Genomic DNA, 26,846 nt, shown 5'->3' on the forward strand with positions numbered 1-26,846 from the left:
AGCCGCTTCCGGCGGCGGGCGGGCTTCGCCAAGCGCGGCGGAGAGGCTAGGGCAGGCCATGGGGCGCAAGAAGGTGCGGCCGCGGCTGATCGCCGAGCTGGCCCGCCGTGTGCGGGCCCTCCGCGAGCGACGGGAGCGGCCACGCGACTCACAGCTCTACGCCCTGGACTACGAGACGCTGACGCGGCCGTACTCGGGTCGCCGGCTGCCCATGCGGGCCTGGGCGGACGTGCGCCGCGAAAGCCGCCTCCTGCAGCTGCTCGGCCGCCTCCCGTTCTTCGGCCTGGGCCGCCTGGTCACGCGCAAGTCCTGGCTCTGGCAGCACGACGAGCCGTGCTACTGGCGCCTCACGCGTGTCCGGCCGGACTACACGGCGCAGGTGCGTGTGCCCGCCCTCACCTTCCCGCTCCCGAGCGTCGCGGGGCAGCACCGTTTCCCTCACACGCGGCGTTGCGTGTTGCTATCGGGGCGAGAAAGCTTGGTGAGCTGACCCCTCCCTGTTTGCTTTGCAGAACCTGGACCATGGCAAGGCCTGGGGCATCCTGACCTTCAAAGGTAAGGAGGCGGAGGCCGGCTAGGGTAGCTGCTGACAACAGACGGTTCCGCAAGTGTGTGCACTACGCCCGCCCTTCTCTCCCCAGGAAAGACGGAGAGTGAGGCCCGGGAGATCGAACACACCATGTACCACGACTGGCGGCTGGTGCCCAAGCACGAGGAGGCGGCCTTCACCGCTTTCACGCCGGCGCCGGAGGACACCCTGCGCTCCGTGCCCTACCCGCCGCTGCTCCGGGCCATGATTCTGGCAGAGCGACGGAAGAATGGGGACCCCAGCACCGAGGAGCCCGTGCTGAGTCTGGAGAGAGTCCCCATCGAGCCCTGGGACTACCCCGAGAAACAAGAGGCAAAGAAAAGGGCCAAGGGCACTCCTGTCTGAAATGCCAGAACCGGCAGTTTGTGTAAAGGGTGCAAGGCAGTGGCCACCATCCTGGTGAATCAGAATGTCCGTGTTGCTCCCGAGTCAGCCCCAGGGACCTCCGTGGCTTTTCTGAGACCGCACTGAACAGAGGGGCGCCAGACCCCGCGCCAGTCTCTCTCTGTCCCTGTTCTCCAAACCCAGATCTGGCCGAGGGAGCGTTGGGAGAAGATCGACACCGTGCTGCGTGTGGTCCGGTGGAGGGTGGTGGTTTCTTCCGGTCTGGAGTGTGCACGGGCCCGCAGGAGGCAGCTGCTGGGGGAGAGCTGGCAGCAGCGGGGCTGCAGGTGTGGAGCCCCGGCGCGGGCACCTGTCACTTCCAGGTGGCATCCCTTTCCCCTATGCGTTGCTTCAGCCAGGACCGAATCTTGAGAGCGAATAAAGGCAAATGCAGCAGCCGGGTTGTGGTTTCTTCGAGTTTGGGTTGGGCTGTGTGCAGGAGTGCGGGGAGGGAAAGGTTGACACCCTGGTGTCCTGGCCTGGTGGGTGGGAAGGCGGGAGCGGACTGCGGTCGGTACAGACCTCGTTGTCCCAGGGTCCCGGGCTGGGCGTGGACCCCAGGCCCAGCTTCACTCTTCGCGGCTCCAGGAGGCCGGCACGAGGCGGGTCGGGCCGCGGCCCCTTTAAACGCAGGCCCCGCCCCCACCCTCCGAGTCCGCGCTTCACTCCCGCTGCCGCCGCCATCATGATCTGCTTGGTGCTGACCATCTTCGCCAACTTATTCCCGGCGGGTAAGCAGCGGCCGGGCAGGGGGCCAGGCTGGGTGGGGACGGGCTCGGCCGGGCTGACGCACGCCGCCGCCTCGCGGTCCCGCAGCTCGCGCCGGTGTCCATGAGCGCACCTTCCTGGCCGTGAAGCCCGACGGCGTGCAGCGGCGGCTCGTGGGCGAGATCGTGCAGCGCTTCGAGAGGAAGGGCTTCAAGCTGGTGGCTCTGAAGCTGGTGCAGGTGGGGCGGGGGCGCGGGGCGGGCGGGGGGAGGGCGCGGGAGCCGGCGGCGCCTCTGAGCCGCGGCCCGACCCCCTCGTCTGCAGGCCTCGGAGGAGCTGCTGCGCGAGCACTACGCGGAGCTCCGGGAGCGCCCCTTCTTCGGCCGCCTGGTCAAGTACATGGGCTCGGGGCCCGTGGTGGCCATGGTGAGTGCCGGGCCGGGCGGCGGCTGACCCCGCGCCGAGCCGCGCCCTGACCCGGTGCCCCGACCCCGTTCCCAGGTGTGGCAGGGCCTGGACGTTGTGCGCGTCTCCCGGGCGCTAATCGGGGCCACAGACCCAGCGGATGCTCCGCCCGGCACCGTCCGAGGAGATTTCTGCATCGAGGTTGGCAAGTAAGGCCGGCCCTGGCCCCGGGGACATTGCTACCCACTCCCGACCCCCTCCTCCCCCCGCCAGCAGGGCTTCGTGGGTTCCCTGCCCGCACTCATGGCGCCTTTCCCGCGCAGGAATGTGATTCACGGCAGCGACTCAGTGGAGAGCGCCCGCCGAGAGATCGCGCTCTGGTTCAGCCCCGACGAGCTGCTCTGCTGGGAGGACAGCGCCGAGCGCTGGCTGTATGAGTAACGGCGGGGACCCGAGCTGAGCACCCAGGGCTGCAATAGGTGTGGGTGACTTAGCGCCCTCCAGGCCCCTGCGGTGGGGCTCAGCACACCCTCTGTGACAGGGTGGACAGCACCCTTCGGACCTCCAAGAGGACAGGTGGGTCTGCCCCAAACATTGGCGGCACTGTGTGGCGCGCCTGGAAATGCACCAGAGCGGTGGCCTGGTGCTCAGCTTGGTCCAGCGTTTCTTTTTATAATAAACTGAAGAAAACCCTTGTGCTCACATTGGTTTGGGTTCAGGGACACAGGTTCCATGATAAGACGTTTATTACACAGAGCAGATACATGAGTTTGCTTGCAGGGCCAAAGCCTGAGGAGAATCTCACCCAGCCCCTTCCCCCAGCTGCATCCACCCAGATAACCCCGGTCACCCATGGCCCTGTGGGAACAGACAGGAGACTTGACATACATCACAGTGGAGAGTGGCAGGCGGTGGGGAGAAGCCTAAGCTGCATGTGACTGCAGTGGTACTGGCTGGGCTGTGGCATGGCTGCCCAAGATCTGTGCTTCTCTGGTGGGAGGTGCGTGGGCAGCAGGGCCTGGGGCTGCCCTGATCAGTGTTTTTCGGAGCAGGAGTAAGGCCTGGGCCTGGGCAGGTGGGGAGGCAGCAGTCCAGGGCGGTGCCCTTCAAAGCAGGTGGGTGCATGCTCCTAGAGCCAGGGGGGTGGCCCGTCCTGAGCCCTTAGGGTCTCCACTGTCAGCCTGTCAGTTGCCCTTAAGGGAGAAGGCCACACCACCAGCCCGAGGCACTTAGTAACGTGTCTTGGGAGCTGGGCTCCGTGGAGACTGCTTGGGAGGCAGGCCTTGGAGCACACCTTCTTCCATCACCCTGAGGCTGAGCCTGTGTCCTAGTGCCCCCCCACCCCTTCCTGAGGCTTGGGTCTGCCCTGACAGCCTGAGAAACCCCACCCCGGGGCCTTCCAGGAGGAGGACTGCAGGGCCTGCTTCTATAAGGTGGGTCTTCTGCCCAGGAAAGGACACATGGGTTGATAAGGGCCGGTGAGAGCCTGCCACACAGGGTAATCGGGGAACATGAGCACGACGGGGGCATCTATCTTCTCAAACAGCTGCCCCAGGGAGCCTGGATACATGCTTTCATGCCATTTCCTGGGGTGGCAGGGACAGGGCATGGGGGAACCCAGGGAAGGCTAGCGGCTGGACCGGCTCCCTTAAGGTCAGACCTCCCCACCCTCATGGACAGCAGGCAAAGGCAAGTGGGCCTTGGCTGTGAGGACCCTGCTTCCTCTCCCGATGAGATGGGGAGCCCATGGTGCAGTTGGGAGCTCCCTGGGGAATGTTCACTCTGGAATTCTGCCTTGTTCTGGCCCTCCAGTGCCCTGGGTCTGGACTCTGGACTAGGGGCTGGCCAGGAGCTGCTTGGAAAAGGGTGTCCCCAAAGGCTCTGTCCCTCCCACCTCCCAGCCAGATCCGCTTTGCTGCTTGCTGCCCCTGTCAGCTCCCAGGCCGGACCTACGGTGAAAGCTGCAGGTTGAGAGGTTAGAGAGGGGCTGGTGGGCTGCCCCACGGGGCAGGGTGGGCATATGTACATGATGGTGTCAGGTAGGGGGCAATAGAGGCCATGCCTCACTCGGGGGAGTAGGACACCTGCCACACGATGATGTGGCTGCGCTCAGCCTTGGACAGCATGGGCTTCACCTGGCTCATGTCCCCTGCACTCTCCTCCGTCTCATCATCCTCCCCATCACCTGGAGAGAGAGCAGATGGCTGTGAGGGGCAGCCCCTGCCCAGGAGTCCCTGGGGCCTGAAGGCAGCTCCCACTCACCAATGCGGAAGTCAATGTAGCCCTCCCCTCCGCTCAGCACCAGCACATTCTTCAGCTTCTGGCCCTCGGCCTCTGAGGCAGGGGCAGCAGGCCCGGGGCCCTCAGACGGGCTGTCCAGTACGCTGCCATTGAGAGTGGCCAACACGTTCCCTGTCGTGGGGTACAAGGACCTTAGGAGGACAGCCAGAGCCAACAGGCAGGCTCCTGAAGGGAGGCCACGGGTGCCACCCTGCAGGGAGGGGCCCCGCCACTCACCTGGCACTGAGACAAAGAACTTGACAGCGTCGCGGTGCCCATGGAAGCAGAGCTGAGCCTGGGCCATGGAGCAGTAGGGGATGAAGCTGCTAGCCGACTTGTCGGTGCTGTCGTCGCCGTACACGTGGATGATGCCTCCTGGGCGGGCCCCCTCCCCAGATGTGGGGGATGTCTTGTTGGCTGTTGATAGAGAGGAGCCTGGAGGGGCTGAACCCATCGACTGGGAAATTTCCAAGCAGGCGAGGGCAAAGGGTAGGAACACACTGTGGGGCCCGCAGGGCATCTTGGGTGGGGGGCTTTCTGAGAGCAGGAGGCAGGCCTGTGGACTTACCTCGGAGCCCCAGAAGCTGGCCTCGGTGCAGAACCACAGCTGGGGGAGGTGAGGGGCAAAGCATGGAGGGGAGAGGAGAGAAGCAGTCACAGGAGGGGCAGGATAGGACGGCTGTGGCCAGCGCAGCCATGTCCTGAGTGGCCTGGCAGAGCACGAGCACACCCACCCCGGGACCCTACCACGTGCCCGTTAGCGGCTGCCATCACCACCTCTGCAGGTGTCTGGGTCACTCACTCTCGGTCAGCGGGATGGAGATGACGACTCCGTTGCCGGTGCCCACCCAGAGGCGGTTGCCCGCAATAAGCAGGGCCGTGATGCGCACGAAAGAGAAGCCCAGCTTGCCGGTGCCTGGGGGGTAGGGGGAAGAGTAGGCGGGGTCAGCACTGCCTCAGGGCCCTCTGCCCTGCCTGGCTGGTCCAACAGCCTTACCCAGCATCTTGCTGACGTAGGGCTCGATGTCCACGTCCTGCAGGTGCTGGTGGGTGTGGGCGTGATACAGCCGCAGCGTGGAGTCCAAGCGGATGGACACCCATACCCCGTCGCCGATCCATGCCAGTTGCCGCACTTGGCTCTCCCGCCGCGGGTGGGCGTCAAAGGACTTCTGAGGGTCACAGCAGCCCGTCAATGGGGGCAGGGGGCGGGGAGCTGAACCTGCCACAGCCAGGGCTTCACCCAATGTCTACCCAGCTCACTGTAACCTTGGCTCTAGAGCCTGATTTGCTCCATGGGTCTAGGCTCCTAGGAGGGCCCCAGCCAACCGCCCCACCCTGCACAGGCATCAATTTGACTTGTTTCAGAACGAAGCAGCAGGTGAGCTCCAGACAGACCAGAATTCACAGTCCAGCACCTCTCCCTGCCTGTGACCTTGGACAAATGAGTCACTTCCCTGAATGCAGTTCCTCTGACCCCATGGAGCCCCCAACATCTATCAGAAGGTGTGTCAGGAGCAATGCTGACAGCAAACGCCCCTTTCCCTCCCTAAAGCCCGTACCACCAGCACTTGCCTCTATCTGCATCGTCTTGGGCTGAATGACGTGCACCTTGTTCTTGTAGCCGCACCAGACACGGTCGTACACAACAGCCATGCAGCGGATGGAGTGGTGTGGGTGGCCCAGGTCCATCAGATGGTAGTTGCTCAGGTCCCACTGGCCATCTGCAGAGCCCACCACACCTGCTCAGGCCTGGCCAGGTCCACAGCTGCTCACAGTGAGTGTGGTTCACACCCTGCCAGGACCATCAGATGCCGCCCACCTGCCCACTGCTGCCAGGCCTCACCTTCGCCGCGGTGGAAGATGGCCAGAGTCCCATCTGCCAGAGCCACCAGCACTCGTCCTTTCACGTGCCTGGAATGGGAAGGTGGTGAGCCAGGCTCAGGCTGGGCCGTCCAAGGCCCCCTCCTGATGCCTGGCTCTCGGCTAAGAATCACGTACACCAAGCTCAGCACCGAGTCCTTCAGCTTGATGGAGTGCAGGCACTTCTTCCAGTTGGATACGGCCGAGTGCACGTACAGCCTGCAGGAGAAGGCTGAGGTAGGCAGGGGCTTGCCCAGGGCGCCCTGCCCCACTCCTGTCCCCAGAGCCCCACATACCAGCCATTCTGGGCTCCCAGCCACATGGTGGGCGAGGCACTGCTGCTGGCCCCCTTGGGGTCTCCACTGGGCTCGGGCTCGGGCTGCACATCACTCGAGGTAGCCTCTGGCCCATTTTCACTGCAGGAAGGACGGTGGCTCTAGGATGGCCCATGGAGGCCGATCCCTGCCCACCTGTCAGCCTTCCCTCCCCTCTGTCTCTGCCCCATCTCAGAGGCCCACCTGCCAGGCTGGGCACTGGGGGGTGGGGCAGGGGCCAGGTCGGTGAAGACGTGTTCCGTGAGGGGCCCGGGCCGCACTGCAGCTGCCTCTGCCTCACTGGGCCCAGAGTCAGGGACTTCTGTGGCCTCTGTGGCCTCTTCCGTGGACTGTGAAGGGTTGACCTTCTCATTGGCGGCAGTAGCCACCTCCCCTGTGGAAGGGAGAGGTAAGCTTGGCTGGGCAGGGAGAGGAACAAGGGGGCAGAGAGAAGGCTGCTCTGGGGCTCAGGCCAGGACTCACCCTGGCCCTTGTCCAGCACTGGGGTGTCCCCTCGGGAGGAGCAGTTGCTCCGCGGCACATTGCAGCGTGTGGCGCAGCCCACAAGGGTGATGCCGGCCAGCACCCCGTCCGCACCGGAGTCCTCAGGGTTCACGTCGCTGTCTAGGAAGATCTCCCCGGGAGGGTAGTCACTGTTGCTGGCCGCTGCAAGACCACACCCAGAGCTCATGTCCCATTGGCGTGTGAGGGAGGGAATGGAGGTCGCCTGCTGGTGCCATCCCATCTACTTCTAATCAGTGAGCAGCACATCGCATCTCCTGTGTCCTTAAGACTAAGCAGGATGAGGCCACCAGCGTGGCCCTCCTCGCACACTCCCCCACCAGCTCCCATGTCCATGGGGTGTCACAGAGGCAGGTGCTTCCCTGCCAGTCTCCTGACATAACATCGTCCTTGTCCTCTGAGCAGCACAAACCCTCCCTCCTGGGCACTGGCTCTTGTGGGGCGGCACTCACCGGGGATGCTGGAGATGCACAGGACATGGGCATTGCAGACGGTGAACTGGTCCACCACGGTGCCTGGCTGGTTGGCATCGATGATCACCACCTTGCTGGTGGTCAGGGTGCTGGTGAGGATCCACACCCGGCTTGAGGTGGCGTCTGTCTCATGGAGCTCCTTTGCCTGTCAGAGTACAGGCGACCAGGATGGTGGCCAAGGGTGGGTGGCTCCAGCAGCCTTCTAGGGTCATGGGGCCTCCTGGAATCTTTAGGATCTAGCCCTGACCATGGCCTTAGGCCAGTGGTGGGCAAACTCATTAGTCAAAAGAGCCAAATATCAACAGTACAATGACTGAAATTCCTTTTGAGAGCCAAATTTTTTAAACTTAAACTATATAGGTAGGTACATTGTTATTAACTTAATTAGGGTACTCCTAAGGCTTAGGAAGAGCCACACTCAAGGGGCCAAAGAGCGGCAGTTTGCTGACCACGGCCTTAGGGGATACGGCTATCCTATCCCTTAGCCGAGGGTGAGCATCAGGACTGCACTTTGTATCTAGATTGCAGGCACGTGTGGTCTCACTTCCACAGAAGACTGTGAGCTCCGAGCCATTGGGCCACTGGCTCCCAAATCATGCCGGAACACAAAAGGAAGCCTTGGACTCCAAGTGTGAAGGGTTTTTGGCCACCCCTTTGCTTAGCCTCTCCCCCCGCTCCTCTGCAGACAGTGAAGTTTGTTTCTTGCAAGGAGACGGCCCTGGGGGAACCTGACCCCTTCAGCCCTACTGCCTGCCAAGTCTTGAGCCCTCTGATCTTCCCACCCACCACAGCTCCTGGCTCCGAGGTGCTGGGTGGCAGCTTAGCCCTGGGCCTGCCCTCGGGAGGGGAAGGGAACCTCAGGTAAGTCCAGTCGTGGGGCACTGTCCCTAGCTCCCCTGTTTATGTCACTCCCTCCCAGATCCTGGTGCTGGGCACAGCCTGAGCATGCAGATGACAGCAGACAGTACAAGCAGAGGCAGGCCTTCCCCTCCTGCACTCTGACCTTTTTCTTTTCTGGCGATGTGTGGTTGCTCTTGGCTTCTCCTTCCACTTCTCGGTTGCAGGTCAGAGGGTCCAAGCCTGGCTCCAGCTTGACTCCATTCCCAGTGTGGTCCTCACTGGGTTTCCAGCCGCTCAAGTTGACCCCCGCAGCACACCACAGCTGAGAGAACAGGGACGTCAGGGCTGCTGCAGACACGGGACAGGGTCTTCCCCAGCGTCTGGACCTGCCGGGATTCAGCTTCTGCGTGGGAACATCTCCCTGCTCCGCCCACTTCCGTCAGAGCTGGGCTCACCTTCATGGTGGGATCCTTCTCTACCAGAGGGCGGCAGTACACCGGGACAGGCACGTTCTTCATCCGTGTGTCCTCCTGGCCCCCGTTAGGACTCAGCTGCAATCAGAGGCAGAGAGGCGCTGTGGGTGCGAGCCTGGGGCGGCTCAGGTGCGTCTGCAGCAGCTCGGCTACCCATCCCTCCAGAATCAGGGCCGAGGCCGTGGACCAGCCCTGTGCCTCCACCCGTGCCCCCACCCGCCCTGTGCATGCGCACTGTGCCCCGCAGCACCTGCTTGTACTTGGCCGGCAGGCTCCAGCCGCAGGCCTGCAGCCGCCCGTCGTCGTTGCGCACGTGCTCGCGCACCTGGCGGTACTGCTCACGCTTCTGCTCCCGCCTGGCAGAGGAGGTGCAGTCGCTGGGCAAGAGGAACGATGGGATACTTCTCAGGCTTTGGTGACCCACAGTCCCACAGGCCTGACCTCAGGGAGCACTCCCTCCTGAACCTGTCCTGTCTTTTCCCACCCAGACACGGCTCCTGCTGCTCCAGCTGGGCGCCCGTCAAAGGAGAGGATGGCTCTCGCAGCATTGGGCTTGGAGACCGGACCCAGCACCTGCCATCGTCCAGGTTCCCGTTCTGCTGTCCCTGTCGCTCAGGGCCCACTGGCAGGGACCTATAGCGCAGCCTCCCATCCCCCTGGGCCTTCCAGGGAAACTTCCACAGCTCTGACACGGGCAGAGATTCCCCATTTCTGCCCTGGAGCCCTGGATTTCTTGGTTTCTAAAGAAGGGAAAAACCAAATTACAAAGAGGAACTTATTCCCCAGGAAGACCCAACCCTGCGGGAAAATTTCCTGTCAGCTCCAAGAATCCTTGGAGCACAGGCGTGCAGGACCAGCGTGCTGCAGTGAGACTGCCAGGGGAGGTGCAGCGGCTGGGACTAGCAACAGGGACTGTGGGGGAGTGCAAAGGGGACAGCCATGCTCCCACTAGGGCGTGGAGGGGCACACGGTGTGTTCATGAAGACATCATGACCCCTGATGCCTCGGCCAGTGTCCTTCCCACCATGGACTCCACCCCCTAGCACAGTCCCAGAGCATCCAGGTGAGGCAGGTCCTGCTCAGTGCCCCTGGGCCACCTGGCCTCCCCTTGAGCCATGTGGGAGGTGCAGGGAAAGGGTGGGACACTCACTCATCTGGGAAGAACTCCAGGGGCCGGTTGCCTGCTGAGATCTGGCACAGGGCGTGGCTTCGGCGCTGACTGAAGCCTGCTGTGGTGGGTGACTTGTAATGAATGTTCACCGAGGGGTAGGACCGCTTGGCTGGTGGGGGGCTGGACGAGGAGCTGAAGAGGCGACTGAAGCTGCCAGCAGAGGCATGGGAAGTGAGCGGTGGGCCTGGGGTAGGCCTCCCTGCCCCCTCCCCAGCCCAGCGCCCCAACTCACAACTGCCAGATGGTGGACTTCTTCTTCTCCTGGACAGATGGGTGCTCTCGGGATGCTCTACAAGGGAGGGCAGGGAAGGGGCCCAGCTAAGCCACTGCCCAACCTGTCACCCCTTACCCTGCCCAGCCATGCGCACTGCACTCAGCCCACCCACTGCCCACCCACGCCTATGGCCAGGCCTGGCCCCTCCCAATCTGACCAGACCCCACTCTTCCTGGGTTCCCTCTCGGACACACGGGGAATGGAGCAACAGAGCAGAGGGCGTCCTGGGCAGGTCACTCAGAACTTCCCAGAGGGGCCTAGCACACCAGCCCCAACATGTCCCAGCCCAGCTCGAGCCCAGTGGGCATCTCCCTGCCAGGCCAGGGCTGCAGGGGAGGCTCAGCTCTCCTGGCCCCAGAGGCCCCCACCTGGGAAGCCCCCTCACACTTCCTAGAAGAGAGGGAGGTGGGTGGGGTAGAGGTCAGCCTCCAAGTCAGGACCTCGGAGAGGGTCCCTGCGGGCCCTGGAGCCACCTGATCATCTCGGTCCACCGCACAGCTTCCTGCAGCTCCATCAGCCGCTCCTTGTACTGGTTGCGTTCCATCAGCACACGGGCCATCTCCACCCGCGTGAAGCGGCGGCGCTGCGCCATAGGAATCTTGTCCTGCAGGGAAAGGGCACTGCTATTTAGCCAGTGAAGGACCAACTGGCAGGTCAGTCCAGTGCCCTCCAAGGCCAGGTCACACCGAGATTCCTTGTGGGCTGGCCTCTGGGTGTGGGCAAATCCAAGTGCGGGTTCCCACAGACACAGGCAAATGGGTGGGGAGGGTGTGGGCAGGGGGACGGAAGACATGGAAGTCTACCCACCCACAGGGCCACCTCTTTCCAGAAGGTCACAGGATTCACCTGAGGGCACAGTGACTTTCTATGAGCCCTGGGCACCGTGGTGATCCTAAATGCCTCAGTCAACACTAACAGGTGAGACTGGCCCAAGGGGAAGCTGCAGGAAGAGGTGCTAGGGAGGTGAGCAGGGCCTGGGGTCACCACATCCAAGCTGAACACTGGAAGGTGTTTTATGTTATTTTATTTTAAAAATATATTTTTATTGATTTTAAACAGAGAGGAAGGGAGAGGGAAAGAGAGATGGAAACATCAATGAGAGAGAATAATAGATCGGCTGCCTCCTGCACGCTCCCTACTGAGGAATCAAGCCTGCAACCCAGGCATGAGCCCTGAACCGGAAGAGAACGTGACCTCCTGGTTCATGGGTCAACACTCAACCACTGAGCCATGCGGCCAGGTTGCACGCTGGAAGTTTTGGTGGATCTGTGAGGGGTCTGCTGTTGGCAAATTCTGTGACAGGACCAAGTCTACTCTGTGAAATTGAGTCCTGGGGAGCTGCTGGCTGGTGCAGGGGCGAGGGGGCCCAGAGGGGAGCTTCCAGTGAGGACTGCACCCTCCCCATGTGGCCCCCATCACATGCAGCCCAGGCCCCACAAGCAGGCAGAGGCCCCTCCCAGGCACCTCCGTCAGCACGTGGGAGCGGCCTGGGGACGCCACAGTTCCCCGGCAGCTGTTTCTGCCCTAGAGCGCTTGGAGTGAGGGTGTGTAGGAACGGCTAGTGCTTCCTGAGTGCCTGCTGTGAACTGCATCCTGATGTGAGTGTCATATGACCCAGAAAATAACAGCTAATGAGGGTGAAGACCCGGGACTGCCTCCTGCAGGAAGCAGAGGGGCCCACTTTCCTCAGAAATTTCAGTGCACCTTGGGGAGGAGGTGGGGACAGATGAGTAGGCAGAGGGCCTCCCAACCACTGAGCTACGCAAACTGTTTGGTCTGGGGACAGTGGTGACTGACGCTATCTCCGCAGCCTTGCTCTACCAGTTGGAGTATATGGAGCAGTGGCTATGCTGGGAGACCCTGCTTGTGACTGTATAAATGCATCCACTAGGTCCTAGCCGGTTTGGCTCAGTGGTTGGAGCGTCTGCCCTTGGACTGAAGGGTCCCAGGTTCGATTCCGGTGAAAGGCAAGTACCTCAGTTACAGGCTTGATCCTCGGCCCTAGTCGGGGCACATTCAGAAGGCAACTAATCAATGTTCCTCTTTCTCTGTTTCTCCCCCTCCCTTCCACTCTCTGAAAGTTAATGGGGAAAAAATATCCTTGGGTAAGGGTAAACAAAATGCACGCACTAGGATCGGAAGCTAAGGGGTCCTGTTCTGACGTTATGACATCCCAGGGTGGGGGAGGATGTTGCTGGGTGTGGTCATCACACAGGTGGGGTGAGGGTGACGGGGCCCAGAGGGAACAGCGCATCCCTGGTAGCCCGCCCACTGCCACCCCCCTGCCCCACATGTTAATAGTGGAATATACCAATTCTGTACAGAGATAGCTGCTTACATCCTCCCCCTCTTCTTTGGGCTCACGGCGGGCAATGATAGCCTCGGACTTCACTCTGCAAGATGAGAGGGTCGCCAGGAGGAGACTCAGGACGCTCCCCTCAGGTCCTAGCCCCTGAGCATTCCTGCCGGTGCCCTGAAGCTCACACATCTGCCCTGGCTGCTCCAGCCAAGGCACAGGCCCTCCCCTCAGCGATAAAGAACTGATGGGAAGGCAGAACCAGCTATCCTTCCTGGCACAGGCAAGCCTGGAGCAGATGTGGCTCCCACTCCCACAAACCGGGCACAGGTGCCGCCGGCCTGAGGCCCTCCCATCACCTCTCTGGGAGAACGGGGGAGGATCAGGCTAGAAGAGAAAGGCTACAGGGAAGTGCAGACTGCTGGGGAGGAAGCCCCAGAGCTTCCCGATGGGGCTGCATGGCTGAACCTTCGCTGTCAAGGAACTGGGAGCCACGGGGGAGCACAGGGTGTGAAGGGCAGCCAGCTCTCAATCCCCGCTCCCTCCTCCTGTGCGAATGTAATGTGTGAGAGCAGCAGGAAGGCTCGGCTCGGGCCACTAAGGAAAGGGCACCCCAGGCAGGAGCACCAACCCTCCTGTGGGCTTCCCGTGAGGAAGGAGATGAAAGGGGTGGGGCTGGCAGGCAACCTAGTAGCTAGGAGCTGGGGTGGCTGAGAGGTGAGCATGCAAAGTGAGCCACTTTGGGAAGGAATGGCCCCTGGGGTGTGGCTGGCAGAAAGGATGACAGGGATGAACAGAGGCCCAGCAGGGATCCCACTCTGCCCTCCAGGCTCTCAGGCCTTGCCCCTCTGGGCCCCACCGCAGCCCTGCTCACCTCCTCAGCTCCTCCTCCAGGTCCTTGACTCGGCTCTCCAGCCTCAGTTTGGCTTGCCTGGCAGCTTCCAAGTCCCCCTTCAGCACCTCCTGCTCCCCAGACAGCTGGTCCACTTTGGCGATGAGGTCATTCTTCACCACGTTCAGAGCGTTTCTTTGAAAAGGCAGAAAGACCGAAGCCTCGTGTGAACCAGCCTGGACATTATGTGATGGGGTCGCAGAGGGGTCCGCCCGCACTTGTGTATCTGAGAAGGCACCGCCTGGTCCAGGATGGGGCTCAAAGTGGTTACCACATGCCCCCACTAATGGCAGTGGCCACTCTCCCCAGGAGGGGCGAGCTCAGCCTTGTGGGTCCAGGTCCTCCTGGGGGCTGCCCGCTGGGCTGGGCTGACATGGCTGTCACAGGGAGGACTGTGGAGGGCTATCTCAGCATCGGAGGCGTCGACAAGAGCGTTCTTACTTGGTTTCTAGAAGCTGTGAGTTCTCCAGCAGCAGATTCCCCACTTCCTTGCCCATTCCTGAAACAAAAGGTGCCGAGGTTTTGTGCCTGGTAAAGCCAGACGCTGACTGATGCCACCACCTGCCTCAGAGTAACGAACATCGCCCAGGGAGCAGCCCACCCGAGAGGGCTGGTAAGAGGGCATCAGGACTAGAGGCATGACCTGCAGGAAGACGGGCTGCAAAGGGAGGCCACGGAGACCATGGGGGAGGCCTCTGCTGGCCTTCAGGCGGCTCTCCACCCAGAACGTGGTCAGGGATGAACCTGCCGTGTGCAAGCCCCAAGGGGGTCCCAGATGGTCTCCGAGAGGCACCGAGCAGGTCTCCATGGCCGGAGTTGGGTTCCTACAGCTTTCTACCAACACGAAGTCTTTGTACCATCAGGGCCCAGATGGCACCAGCCTGAGCTGACTCAACTGGCTCTGTGCATCCAACCCAGTCTCAGCCCCACCCCCCATCCCAGAATCACCCCTTTTACCCACCCTGTGGCTTCCCGGCCCATCATGAAACTGACCCCTTTCAGAGCTGCTCCCCTCACCCCGCCCTAAGGGAATGGAGGTTGGAGCCATGGTGACAGGAACACAGAAGACAACACAAGATACAGAGAACACCTAGCCAAGGAGATGGGATGGCCCGTGGCAGGCGCAGCCCTCCACCGGCTAGGAGCAGGACTGAAGGCACTTGGCCCAAGGCGGTGGGGTCAGCAGGTGAAAAAGGGAGTGGAAGTGAGGACAGCGCTCCCTAGGGCCAGTGCCCAGAGGGGCTGACCTGGCTGCTCTGTGACCAAGCCCCACAGTGGGCCCCAGAGACTAAGCTCTCCGCAGACATGTCACAAAATCCCCCCAAAGTACTGAATCTAATCCTTTTGCGTCAGCCCCCACACCCAGGTCTGTCCCTTTTATTTTTACTCCCCTCTGCGATCTAATGCAGTCGTGAGACAAGATACACAGGCACGCAGTGTGCTCAGCTTCGGGTTCTGTCTCCATTCAGACACCCCTGCCTCACCTGGGGCCTGCCTCCTCCTTGGATGGGGCACAGCGGGCACCAGACAGGCTCACGGGGGCCAGCCTGCCCTGAGCTTATGGAGGCTCAGAGGCTGGGTCTGCCCCTCTTCAGCCGGCCAAGGGTCTGCTCTGAAGGAGGCTGTTGGGGTGTCAGGGCAGAGACCCCCCACTCCTCATCTCTACCCCGGAAGTCCCTGCTGACCCCACCTCTGCCTCACCATGCAGAACAAAGCAGACGGCTCATGAAGCATGAGAAGGTGTCGGGTAGACAAAGGAAGCCCGAAATGAGAGACACACACACTGAAATGGGGCCGTGGCCTTACCAAAAAAATCATCGCGCACTATGGGAGCAGTCCCAGTCCCACAGGAGATGGGCAACCAGGGCGGGAGGAAGGATCAGGAGAGGCAGGGAGAGAAAACAAGCGCATTAAGCCTGTGTGGACAGCAGTGGAGGTGTTAGAGGGCTACTGCTCCTGCATGGGAGTGAGACACAGGAGCAGGATGGGAGGGAGCCAGCTACTCCTGGAAAGTTTATCTGTCGGTTGCACAGACCACCAGGCCAAGAGCACTTGCCGGGGAGGTGGAAGGTCAAGGCGATGCGCTGACACTTACACCACAACCTGGGTGGTGAGGGGTGGATAAGCCACTTGAGGAAGAAGTCTCTGCAGGGAAGGAGCCTGTGCCCGGGACCCTCGCGCCTTTGCACACTGCAGAGGCTGCACCTGGGACGTGGGGGTCTTAACACCTCCTGCTGCAAAGCAAGGGAGCAGGATCTCAGTCCACCTGCCACTTGGGGAGAGGACCCAGAGCTGCGCTTGGCGGAGGCCTCACTGGATCCCTGGCTCCTGGGATGCACCCGACAGAGAGACACCACAGACCTGGGCCCGAGGCCTTGCCCAGGTCACTGCCCTATGCTCCTAAGGGCTCTGTAGAACCTTTAAGAAATGACCATGGGGGATTCGTGACTTTCAAAAAGACAGGTCAGGGCACAGCTTCTCCCTCAGAGGTCAAGGTCACCATCAGTGGGCTAGGGAGCAAACCAAAATAAGCTTCCAAGCGGCTGCAGGCTGCTGAGCAAAAGCACGTGTGCCTTAGTGGCCTGGACGGAGTCAGGCTGCAGTGGTGGCTGCAGTGCGACAGCAGCAGGGCGTGTCCCTGGGGCACCACCCCACTCCACCTGGACTCCACTGTGGGGAAGAGGGGACTACAGACAGACAGACAGGAGAGATACACACCTGAGAACTCCCCTGGGGCCATGTCCAGCGAAGCACAAAATGACAGGGAAAGTAAGTGACAAAGGTCAATTGGTGACTGGAACCAACAAAATAAATTCTTAATAAAGAAAAAGCAACAATGATCAGCCATTTCCATGTTGACAAGCATAAAAGAATGCAAGCAGATGTCACCAGGCCTGTGGTGACAAATCCCATTGGGGACAGAAACCCTGAAGGAAAAGGGAGGCCAGAACAGAACATCTCTCAGTCCCCAAGGGGCACAGAGCACCTAGAACCCCGGGGAGGGGGGGGGGGGTGGGAGTCTAAAGCCTGCTCACCCCTCTAGTTCCGATACCCACCCATCAGAAGGGCCAGCCCTCTGCAGACCTGTAGAGATAAGAGTATACGTGTGCATGGCTGTGTATGTGGTTGCCTGGGGATATTGTGCGCATGGGAGAGTGGTTGTGCGTGTGTGCATGAGTGTGGCTGGGTATGTATGTATGTGTGTGGTTGCTAATGGGTGGGGTACCAAGGGTGTCCAACCACAAAGGCGCCCCTCAGAGTGAGCAAGCTCTCTGGAGTGAGTGAGCCGCAGACAGGCACCCGGCTTTGCAGGGTCCCCGCCAGCCTAGATCTTGCAGGAAGGGCACAATATCAGGTAAGGGCTGACCAGAACACAGGCCCACTGTGCAGGAAGGAAAACGCTGAGTCAGAGCAGAGGCGGGGCGAGGCATGCACTGTCCTCACAGGGGTCCAAACTGCTCTCTGCTACACAACTGACGATGAGACCACACTGTTCCACTGGGTTCATTTCACAGATAAAAGAAATGGTATAAAAAGTCACTTGACTTAAATGGCAAAATACATAAATTGTTGCAGGAATTCAAATAAAGAAGTGCACCAGTTCAAAAGTGCCCTCTCTCTCACCTCTCCTTCCCAGGACAGCCACTGTTAACATTTGATATTCTTCCTCTCAGACCTCTTTCTCTATAAACATCAGTTTTTAAAAAACAAAATCACAACCACACTATGCATCTTCTTGGGCAACTTGCTTTATTTCACCTAACACTGTCTCACAAAGACCCATGATCACCTCGAACGCTGTCATGTTCCTGCATAGGAACGTCCCATCATTCACTACAGCACTCATGCCGTGACTATGTTGGGCATATGGTTTTGCATGAGCAGCCAGGATACCACAATGCACAGCCTCAGGAGTGGGCAGGTGGTGCTGCTTGAGAACCTGTGGTCCTGCTCACTCTAAGTGTCCAGCCAGCAGCCCACACTGCCGGCGCAGCTCCACCAGGGGGGCAAAAGAGAGCCTGCTTTGTCTTTGTCAATCTTTTTTTTTTAAACATATTTTTATTGATTTCAAAGAGGGAGAGGTAGAGAGAGATAGAAACATCAATGATGAGAGAGAATCATTGATTGGCTGCCTCCTGCACGTCCCCCACTGGGGATCGAGCCCACAACCCAGGCATGTGCCCTGATCGGGAATTGAACCTGGGACTCTTCAGTCCGCAGGCCAATGATCTATCCACTGAGCCAAACTGGCTAGGGCTGTCTTTGTCAATCTTTTGAGGAAAAAGAGTTATCTCTATTTTCTCTCAATTTTTATTTCTGTATTATTCCTGAAATTGAGCACCTTTTCATGTTTATTGGTATCTTCTGTAAATACCTTATTTTATCCTCTGTCCATTTTCTATTGTACTTGACGTATTTTAGTGATGGAGATCATAAACACATATTCTCAATTTTCATGTGGTCACACCTGTCAACATCTTCCTCTATAGCTATGGCTATGCAAAGACCCCAAATATGGAAATGCTCTCCAATATTCTCCCAGTTCTATTATCCATTATTATTGTGTTTAGACCTTTTTTTTTTTTTTTAATGTTTTTACTGATTTTAGAGAGAGAGGAAGGGAGAGGGAGAAACATTGATCAGCTGCCTCCTGCACACCCTCTACTGGGGATCAAGTCCGAAACTAGGGCATGTGCCTGGACCAGGAATTGAACCTGTGATCTCTCAGTGCAGTGGGATGATGCCCAAGTAACTGAGCTGCACCGGCCAGGCCTTATGCTTAGATCTTTAATATATGCTTAGATCGTTAATATCTTTAATATATGTAGGTATATTAAAGACCTAAGCATAAGGCCTGGCTGGTGTGTTTCAGTTACTTTTGTCTATGATGTGAGGTTGGGATCAGACTTCACTTTTCTCCAGTATCTCTATCCCACCTACTTTCCAATGACTTGAAATGCTGCATTTATTACATATGATTTCCCACCTGGCTCCAGGTCTGTCCTCAGCTCTTTGACCAGGAACTCAGAGTCACTGGTTTATCGATGCCCAGAGCTGCCTGTTTCCATCATTGTAGCTTTACAAAATGCTTTGATACCTGGAATGGCCATCCTGCAACCTTTTTCTTTCTCAAAAATGTCTGGACTATTCTCACACATGTACTCTTCTGGATGACCTTCAGAATTCACTCAGAAAGTTCTAGGAAAGAACCAACCGTGTGGATCTTTTTACTGGCACCAAATGAATTCATGTACGAACAACGGGTTGATCTATGATGCCACCTGACAGCTTTACCGAGCTCAGTCTTTAGATCCAAGAATTTGTCATAATTCTCTATTTACATGGGGCCTCTTTTATGTTCTTCAATGATATTTTCTAACTCTCTTTACAAAGGTTTTTCTATTTCTCATGGTTATTTATAGTCATTTTACTTTTTTTAATCCTCACCTAAGGATATGTTTTCCTGATTTTAGAGAGAAGGGAAGAGAGAGAGAGAAACATGGATGTGAGAGAAAAACATCAACTGGCTGCCTCCTGTACATGCCCAACTGGGGATTGAACCTGCAACCTAGGTATGTGCGCTGACAAGAAATCAAACCAGCAACTATTCAGTGCATGGGATGACGGTCCAACCTAGCCACACCAGCCAGGGCTATAGACATTTTCTAGGTCTCATTACAAAGTAGTGGGGACCTACTGCTGGACCCTAGTGAGGCAGAGGGGAACAAAAGGCAGACTCTAAGTGATACAGGGCGGGTTATTTAGACTCTGAGTTTTTGTTTCCTCATTTGTGAAATGGAGACAGAATCTCCTTAGTGTAGGCTTGTTGTGAAAATCCCTGATAGAGCACCTGGCACCTGCTAAATGGAGTATTAATTCCCTTACTCCCCAGTTATGTCAATTCTATGCTGCATATTTTCATACCTTAACACTTCTGAAATTATAAATGGGTTTATAATCAATGGCATGTTATAGTTTAATTTGCAGCAATTGTTTTCTTTCTGGGAGATTTCTAAAATAATAGTATATAATTGGTGGTGGTGTAGATTCAATGAAATATAATAACATATGTGTACCCCTTCCTTCTTTGCTACAGGAATTCACAGTCCAAATGGTGATAGAAGCATAAAAGAGCCAATCCAGGCACTGAGAGTTTGGGGATGCTGTCATCAACTATGCCAACTGCCTTAAGAATCATCTCTATCTTATTGCTTAGATCAGTGGTTCTCAACCTTCCTAATGCCGCGACCCTTTAATACAGTTCCTCATGTTGTGGTGACCCCCAATTTCATTGTTACAAATTGAACATAATTAAAGCATAGTGATTAATCACAAAAACAATATGTAATTATATATGTGTTTTCCGATGGTCATTCGACCCTCCCAGGTTGAGAACCCACAGGTTGAGAACCGCTGGCTTAGAGCATTAATGTGTTTCTGAAATGACAAGATCTTTCCACTGTGAAAACTGTCACAAGCCAGGCCGGTGTGGCTCAGTGGTTGAGTGTTGACCTATGAACTAGGAGATCATGGTTCAATTCTCGGTCAGGGCACATGCCCAGGTTGTGGGCTCAATCCCCAGTGCGGAGTGTGCAGGAGGCAGCCGATCATTGATTCTCTCTCATCATTGATGTTTCTATCTCTCTCCCCTCTCCCTTCCTCTCTGAAGTTAAAAAAAAAAGTCACAAAACCAAGACTGACAGAACTACCCACTGTCCCAGTCTCTTCCCCGATTAGCAGCCACAAAGGAAACCTAGGGTCAGGCGCTCACTCCTGCAACAGGTATCCTCAGAAATACAGTGAGGGGGGACCAAAACTCCAGTCACTGACACTTACTGTGCTGAGCCACACTCAAGTGATGGGGCCCCCCTGTTAGACACAGCAGGCCGCCCTGAGTCAGTGCTCCACCCAACGTCACAACAGCACTCCACCCTCTCCAACTCAAGGCTGCCTGATTTTCACACGCTCATTGTGCTCAAGGCTCTGGAAAGGCACCAAAAGGTCTACCACCCCCAAGAGCAGGGGCCCATTTCAACCAGAACTAGGTGATGCCCAAGAGAACCACCATCTGGCCAAAAATAAAGCATCACAGGGGAAGGCTGAGTGCACAGCATCTCACACTCTGTCCATGAGAAAAGGGTGCTGGTTTCCAGTCCTCAGAACAAAGACCCACCAGCTGCACTGATTAGACCTTCTCCTGAAAAGATCATACCGAACTCCCTGTGCTGGGACTGACCCAGGAGATTCCTCAGACATCGTTACAGTTCCTGGGACCTACTACATCTGACTGAGAATTAATGACCCCATTTTTTTTTAAAAAAAATTTTTTTATTGATTTTAGAGAGGAAGGGAGAGGGAGAGAGATAGAAACATCAACGATGAGAACCATTGATCGGTGGCCCCCTGCACACGCGCCACTGGAAAATGCCCCACACACTGGGGATCGAGCCCACAACCTGGGCATATGTCCTGATCTGGAATCGAACCATGACCTCCTGTTTCATAGGTCGACGCTCAACCACAGAACCACACCGGCCAGGAAACCCCATTTTAAATGATTCAGTTAAGGCGGCCTCCAGGTAAAATTCACTGATGTGCAGTTTCTAGTTCATCATTTTTCCCCCCATCACTGTTTATGGAGATTTTGTACGAAAGTGACATTTGGAGCGATGCCGCCTAAATCGGGAGTCAATGACGACCACAGGACGAGGCCACATAGGGCTCCGAGCATCTGACAGCCCCTAGGGCTCGGAGAAGGGAGGGAGGGGACGGTCACGTGAAGAGGCCCACCGGTGAGGAGAGCTCTGCTGCTGGGGCTGCAGACGGACGGACAGGCAGGCCGCCCAGGGTCACGGGCAATGCCTCCTACAGAATCACGTGAGGGGCCAGCAGTGTAGCAGGAGCACTAGAGACAACAGGCAAAAGTGGGAGTGACCCGAACGTCCATCAGTGGAAGTGTGATCCATCCAGACAACTGACCACTACGCAGCTATAAAAAGGAATGAAGTTCTGAAATCTACTCCAGCCTGGGTGAACCTCAACAGCACCATGCTAAACGAACCCAGCCAGACAGGAAAGACCAGCTGATAGGAAACATCCAAAAGAGACAAAAGTATTGCCAGGAAGTAGAAGAGTGAATGCCGCAGGCTGGGGAGGGGCGGGGAGTGACTGCTAACAGGTTTCCCCTTGGAGGGCGAAATGTTTTCAAGTTATGTGCTGATGACTATCCAGCTCTGACATGCTCACAGCCATTGGATACGCTCTAAGTGGGTGAATGGTATAAAGTGAAACTCCATCTCAATAAAGCTCTTTTAAAAAAAGCATAGTGGTTGAGCAGTCAGGGCTTTCATTCTGGGTTGGACCTGGGTTCGAGTCCTGGCTCTGTCCTTTTATCTCACCCTCCTTAACCTCCATTTCTTCATCTATAAAGTGAGGATACGAGCGGTATGATGGACTAATGGTGGCTGTGCACATAAAATGCGGGTGCTACTGGAGATAGGTACAGGTGCGGTGGGACCCTGCTCCACCTCCCTACATTCTATTTCCCACCGCTTCCTGGCCAGCGGTGGCTTCTGACCCCCTCCATGCTTTTCTGGGGAGGAGGCGTTTATGTATTTATCGAATTCCCAAAAGCTCAAGAGAGCATCCTGATCTGCTGTGCCAGTTCTCAGCACACAGGAGCCCTCTCGCCCGAGAGGCAGCCTCCCAGGCGTGCTCTCCAGGGCCTCCCTCGCCGGCCTGTAGGGTTGTAGCCTGAGAGGTTGGCCGGGCAGAAGGTGCTACTCTGGGACTCAGTGTGCGTGACTAGGGAACAGCCTTGACTCCTGTGCCTTCTAACACTGACATGTGGCCTTCCCACGGTACACCTGCCTGTAGTGACAGCCAGCCCTGCCCCTACGGGTGTGAGTACAAAGCAAGGGAGGCAGCCTCTGGGAAAGCAACGTGTAGCCAGTCCTCAAGAGTCACACCCTCCACCTTGGGGTTCCCACGTCTAAAAATATGAGTTAAAAAAAAACTCAGAGATGTGGGCAATGATGCGCACCCACAGGCGTCCAGGACAGCAGTGTTCAGACAGCAAAACTCAGAACCCAGAGAGAACTGCCTGGGTAACTTACAGTCACACCAGGAAAGAGTGAAAACGTGTAGACCAGTGGTTCTCAACCTTCTGGCCCTTTAAATACAGTTCCTCATGTTGTGACCCCCAACCATAAAATTATTTTCGTTGCTACTTCATAACTGTAATGTTGCTACTGTTATGAATTGTAAATATCTGATATGCAGGATGGTCTTAGGCGACCCCTGTGAAAGGGTCGTTCGACCACCAAAGGGGTCGCAACCCACAGGTTGAGAACCGCTGGTGTAGAGCATTAGAAGCTCAGGGAAATGGCAATGTCATCCACAAAGAAAAGGAGACATGAGCAGACCACGCATGCCCCGTGTGATCTACGGTGCCTGGAAGAGTGTCACCAAGACATGAAAACACTCATCACGGCATGGGGTGGGGGGGGGTTGTCCTTTGGTTTTCACTCTCTTCTCAGTAATTTCTGATATTATCTGACTATTATAATATGCATGCATCATTTTTCCAAAGTTAAAAAATGCCTAAAAACAGAATATGTATGTCATTATCTGAACTATGTAAAGCAGAGTGGAAGGACATCAAAATACTACTAGTGATTGCCCCTAATTAGATTTTTCTGAATATTAATAGCTTTTGTATATTTATAAATATATGTCTTTACAATGCTTATGATAAAAATTCCATTAGAAGTACATATTGACGAAAGTGGACATATTGTTCCTAATCTTAGACGAAAAGATTTCAGTCTTTCACCACTGAGTAAGAACATAATTAATATAGACTCAAAAATGCACAAGATGATAAATTTCAGGTGTATTTTACCACAATTTAAAAATTAGCTGAAAAAACTTCCATTTCAGACACAGGAGATGCTGGCTGACAGCCCAATTAATTATGCTCACAGGTGTTCCCTACCCCAAGACAATCAACGTATGAAAACAACCAAGAGGCTACCCCAAGACGAAGAAAGTGACAACCTGCTAGACTGAAAATACCAGCGGGACTCTTCCACGCAGGCCCAGGCCTGCCAACCGGTGCAGCCGGAAGGCCGCTGCGTCCCTGGGGACCGTGCTGACCACACGAAGTGCCCAGCATGGGAGCCCAGACCCGATCCGGGGAGTCAGTGTTCATCAGTAAAAGCCCTTCAGTGTGAGCAGAGAGCGAACTACAGATCACGACGCGGAAGGCAGCCCTCGAAGACTCTGGGGGAGGAGAGCAGTTTCCGCCCCGACGTGCCATGTGCACCGTTGAGGCGGCTGCCCCGGTTGCAGATGCTGCTCCCCCGAGCAGTGGGGACAGAGCAGCCCTCTCCCTGTGAGCCACTTCAGGGGAGCTGGGTGTGGGGAGAGGACCCACAGAACCACTGCTCCCTGGAAACACAGCCACACTCCGCCCCGAAGCCCACCCTGCCAGGGGGTTCAGTGGGGAGGAAGCGCTCAGCTGCAGTCCCTGAGGTCCTGGAGCTCTTCCCACAGCCTGGCTTGGGGGACTAGGCTGCTTCTCAAGACTCGGGCTCTGGACAGACGGTTGGGGATGGGGTCTTCAGGGGTTGGGGTGGGGAGCACACAAACACATGGTCAGGGGCAGGAGGTTTGAACCCCACTGAGACTCCCGAGGCGACACTGACTTCCCGCCTGACTGGCTTCGAAGCATGTGGGCAGTCCTTGGGTACCAGCAGCTGCCTGGCAAAACCCAGGTGCTCTACATGCCTGATGGCCACCCTGGGACGGAGGGAGGACCAGGAGCCAGTCTGTATCGAGCGGCCAGCTCTGCACCCACATCAGATCTGGGCGCAGGGAGCTCTGGTGGACACCAAGGTGCTGAGGGTACAGAGGCACACTGACCCGCCTGGCATTTTCCTTTTGGATGGAGGAGCTGGCAACAGCCTGCCCTTCACACACTCCTGGGGAGCGGACTGCCTGTGGGCAGGGGCGGTGCTCCAGCCTGGTGCTAATTAGCATGGGTGTCTTCCTGGGTGAGAACTGTTCTAAAACTAGGTAGAGGCACAACTCTGAGTATTCTGTAAGGGGCTGAGTTTTATGGTGTGTGAATTATATGTGAATAAAATTGTAGGAAGAAGTTCTAGCTCACAGCTAACAGAGACTTGGCTTTCATCACAAATGAAACCAACAACAGCCCAGGACCCCAGGGTCACGAGACAGCTTGTGTTTACCTAGCAGGTCGGCCCCTTCGTCCACGTCCCCGATGACCTCGGACCCCGCGGTCGACAGCTCGTGGTACAGGGAGTCAGTGTTGATGCCAAAAGCCTTGTTGACAATCCCCTGGGTCGGGCTGTGAGGACACGCAGTGGGGAATGGCAGAGTGAGTGGGCAACATCCATGGGCCAAGGTGACACCCTACACAGGCACTCAAAGCCAACACTGCTGGTGCAGGTGCAGGCATGGTAGGGGCAGCGGGTCAGCCCGACATCCTCCCACTGTGAGCGGCTGTGGGGGCCCTTCAGCAAGGGCAGCGACTCCTGAGGTGAATGCTGAGCTGACGAGGACCCGGCCCTGGGCCCAGTGAGTACCTGTTGCCAGTGCGATCAAGGCGGGGCTCCAGCTCTGGGGTGGAGTCGATAATGTCTGGAACATCAGACCACTCGTCACTGCTGCCCATGCCTGGGGGACAGAGGGGGACAGGGGTCAGGAGGGTGCCTGAAGTTCCCTGCATTACTCACGGTCGTCCTCTGGCCCCAGGTCTAGAGACCCCCTGCTAGACTACCGCCAGGGAGACCCCTCAGGAAAGGGTTTTTCCCAGGCTGGTGGCGGGTGGGGCTGTCCCCCAGAACTGTGCCTCCTTCTCATGATCTCCTCTGAACAGGACACCATCCCAATTTTTCTCCCCCTTTTCCCTAGACGCATCTGCTGGATGGTGGTGGTCTGTTGTTAGAAGCTGAGTTGAGTTGTAACCCCCAAATTCACACATTGAAGCCCTAGCCCCCAGGACCTCAGAAAGTGACTGTGTTTAAAGAGTTGATCAAGGTAAGATGAGGCTGTTAGGGTGAGCCCTGCTCCCATCTGACTATGTTCTTCTAAAAAGAGGGGATTAGGATGAAGACACACAGAGGGAGGACCATGTACACACACAGGGAGGAGATGGCCTCAGGAGAAATCGGCCCTGCCCACACCCTGATCTCTGACTTCTGGCCTCCGGAACTGAGAGAAATAAATGCCTATGGTTAGCGTGCCCAGTTTGTGGTGTTTATTATGGCGATCCGAGTGGACTAATACATCTTCCAAAACGACAATATGTAGGAAGGAGAGAAATCTTCCTGGACGGATGAGGGTAGGGAGGGCAGGAGAGCAGGTGGCAAGTGGATGGTGGCTGCACCGCCCAGGGAGTGCCTGGTAGGCGCGGTACCTATGCTGACGTTCCGCATCTCCTGCGTGACCTGGACCTCCATGTGGCGGCTGTTGCGCTTCTCCCGAGCCCGCTTGCTGCTCTTGGTGCCGGTGCCGTAATCCCCCAGGGGCTGCAGGCTCTCGCTGAGGGGGGTGACGGCGGCCGAGGGCACGGAGGACGTGGGCGTGTTGGACTTGGTGCCTGTGGTGCTGGGCGTGGCAGCCACTGAGGACTGGCCTGACTCGGACATCTCGTCCTGGGGACACTAGGGCCAAACACAGGAAGAGGGGGAGCTCGTTGTGCACCCCCCCACCCCGGGGCTCTGGATGAGGCCCCTTGCTCGGCTTCTTTGCCACTTGACCATAATGAAACAGCATCCGAAATGGGACAGGTGGACCCCTGCTCTCCCGTCGGGCCGATTCCTCGTGACCTAGTCACGTGGCTCACCTAGCCACTGCCTCTGGCTTTCAGGAGGCAGCCACCACCTTATGTAAACCGTTTAAATGGGGGCTTTCAGGTTGCACACTCCCCGATGATGCCGCATGTGATGGACATGGAGCTACACAGATATGGCAGGCAACCCTTTGCAGCCAGTGGGTGGTCAGAAACAAGTTCCCGCCCAGGGTGGGCGGAGGGCTCTAACGGGGCCAGGGAGGAGGCCTTCTGACCCAATTCTCACTCTGCTGCTTGGCACTGGCTGGCTGTCCCACCCACTCCTGTATCCTGCTTCCCACCCTGGCTAGCCAGGAGCTGTGAAGGGGTGCGCACCTCCCCAATTCTGCCTGTCATGGCCTCCCAAACAGACACAGCAGGGGATATGTAATGCTCAACCTCCACAGCTCAAAGGGACCACAGTCTACTCCAGACATCTACGCAAGTACAAACTGAAATTCCATTTCCACAGAACGGGACACCCCCCAAATGTCCCAGGAGTGAAA

The 26,846-nt window shown here is 57.2% G+C and overlaps 4 protein-coding genes across 16 annotated transcripts in view; 3 read left to right on the forward strand and 1 right to left on the reverse strand.

The window, feature by feature from the left end:
• Positions 1 to 26,846, forward strand: part of IFT140 (intraflagellar transport 140) — a 284,193-nt gene that overhangs the window by 37,369 nt on the left and 219,978 nt on the right. The gene's annotated exons all lie outside the window — the stretch shown is intronic.
• Positions 7 to 1,369, forward strand: MRPS34 (mitochondrial ribosomal protein S34). The gene is made up of 3 exons (XM_070413296.1): positions 7 to 379; positions 513 to 555; positions 642 to 1,369. The coding sequence occupies exons 1-3, from the start codon at positions 59 to 61 to the stop codon at positions 932 to 934; spliced, it is 657 nt and encodes a 218-aa protein (XP_070269397.1). The 5' UTR covers positions 7 to 58; the 3' UTR covers positions 935 to 1,369.
• Positions 1,623 to 2,788, forward strand: NME3 (NME/NM23 nucleoside diphosphate kinase 3). Of its 2 annotated transcripts, none has more exons than XM_070413310.1 (5): positions 1,623 to 1,704; positions 1,790 to 1,920; positions 2,006 to 2,107; positions 2,183 to 2,295; positions 2,410 to 2,788. In XM_070413310.1, exons 1-5 carry the CDS (start codon positions 1,659 to 1,661, stop codon positions 2,525 to 2,527), a joined length of 510 nt encoding a protein of 169 aa, XP_070269411.1. In that variant the 5' UTR covers positions 1,623 to 1,658; the 3' UTR covers positions 2,528 to 2,788. The 2 variants fall into 2 exon arrangements, with proteins under 2 accessions (XP_070269411.1, XP_070269412.1); XM_070413311.1 differs by having other exon boundaries at positions 2,183 to 2,287.
• The window catches only part of MAPK8IP3 (mitogen-activated protein kinase 8 interacting protein 3), a 51,951-nt gene continuing 27,910 nt past the window's right edge, over positions 2,806 to 26,846 (reverse strand). For 7 of the 12 annotated variants that reach the window (XM_070413307.1, XM_070413300.1, XM_070413306.1 and 4 more), the window contains 27 exons: positions 25,927 to 26,173; positions 25,094 to 25,184; positions 24,737 to 24,855; positions 16,200 to 16,211; positions 15,288 to 15,305; positions 13,923 to 13,980; positions 13,464 to 13,616; positions 12,605 to 12,686; positions 10,767 to 10,897; positions 10,252 to 10,308; positions 9,999 to 10,169; positions 9,099 to 9,225; positions 8,831 to 8,926; positions 8,539 to 8,697; positions 7,515 to 7,680; positions 7,024 to 7,206; positions 6,745 to 6,934; positions 6,523 to 6,642; positions 6,365 to 6,445; positions 6,210 to 6,277; positions 5,939 to 6,087; positions 5,364 to 5,535; positions 5,169 to 5,282; positions 4,935 to 4,973; positions 4,604 to 4,783; positions 4,349 to 4,498; positions 2,806 to 4,271 (listed from right to left, as the gene is read on the reverse strand). In XM_070413307.1, coding sequence (XP_070269408.1) covers positions 4,150 to 4,271; positions 4,349 to 4,498; positions 4,604 to 4,783; positions 4,935 to 4,973; positions 5,169 to 5,282; positions 5,364 to 5,535; positions 5,939 to 6,087; positions 6,210 to 6,277; positions 6,365 to 6,445; positions 6,523 to 6,642; positions 6,745 to 6,934; positions 7,024 to 7,206; positions 7,515 to 7,680; positions 8,539 to 8,697; positions 8,831 to 8,926; positions 9,099 to 9,225; positions 9,999 to 10,169; positions 10,252 to 10,308; positions 10,767 to 10,897; positions 12,605 to 12,686; positions 13,464 to 13,616; positions 13,923 to 13,980; positions 15,288 to 15,305; positions 16,200 to 16,211; positions 24,737 to 24,855; positions 25,094 to 25,184; positions 25,927 to 26,173 — 3,255 coding nt within the window. In that variant the 3' untranslated portion in view covers positions 2,806 to 4,149. The remainder of the gene's footprint in view (positions 4,272 to 4,348; positions 4,499 to 4,603; positions 4,784 to 4,934; positions 4,974 to 5,168; positions 5,283 to 5,363; positions 5,536 to 5,938; positions 6,088 to 6,209; positions 6,278 to 6,364; positions 6,446 to 6,522; positions 6,643 to 6,744; positions 6,935 to 7,023; positions 7,207 to 7,514; positions 7,681 to 8,538; positions 8,698 to 8,830; positions 8,927 to 9,098; positions 9,226 to 9,998; positions 10,170 to 10,251; positions 10,309 to 10,766; positions 10,898 to 12,604; positions 12,687 to 13,463; positions 13,617 to 13,922; positions 13,981 to 15,287; positions 15,306 to 16,199; positions 16,212 to 24,736; positions 24,856 to 25,093; positions 25,185 to 25,926; positions 26,174 to 26,846) is intronic. The other 5 variants (XM_070413308.1, XM_070413301.1, XM_070413309.1 and 2 more) reach the window with 3 other exon arrangements.

Source organism: Myotis yumanensis, unplaced genomic scaffold (genome assembly GCF_028538775.1).
Source record: "Myotis yumanensis isolate MYYU_CA2020_CCGP unplaced genomic scaffold, mMyoYum1.0.hap1 SCAF_4, whole genome shotgun sequence".
Taxonomy (NCBI): domain Eukaryota; kingdom Metazoa; phylum Chordata; class Mammalia; order Chiroptera; family Vespertilionidae; genus Myotis; species Myotis yumanensis.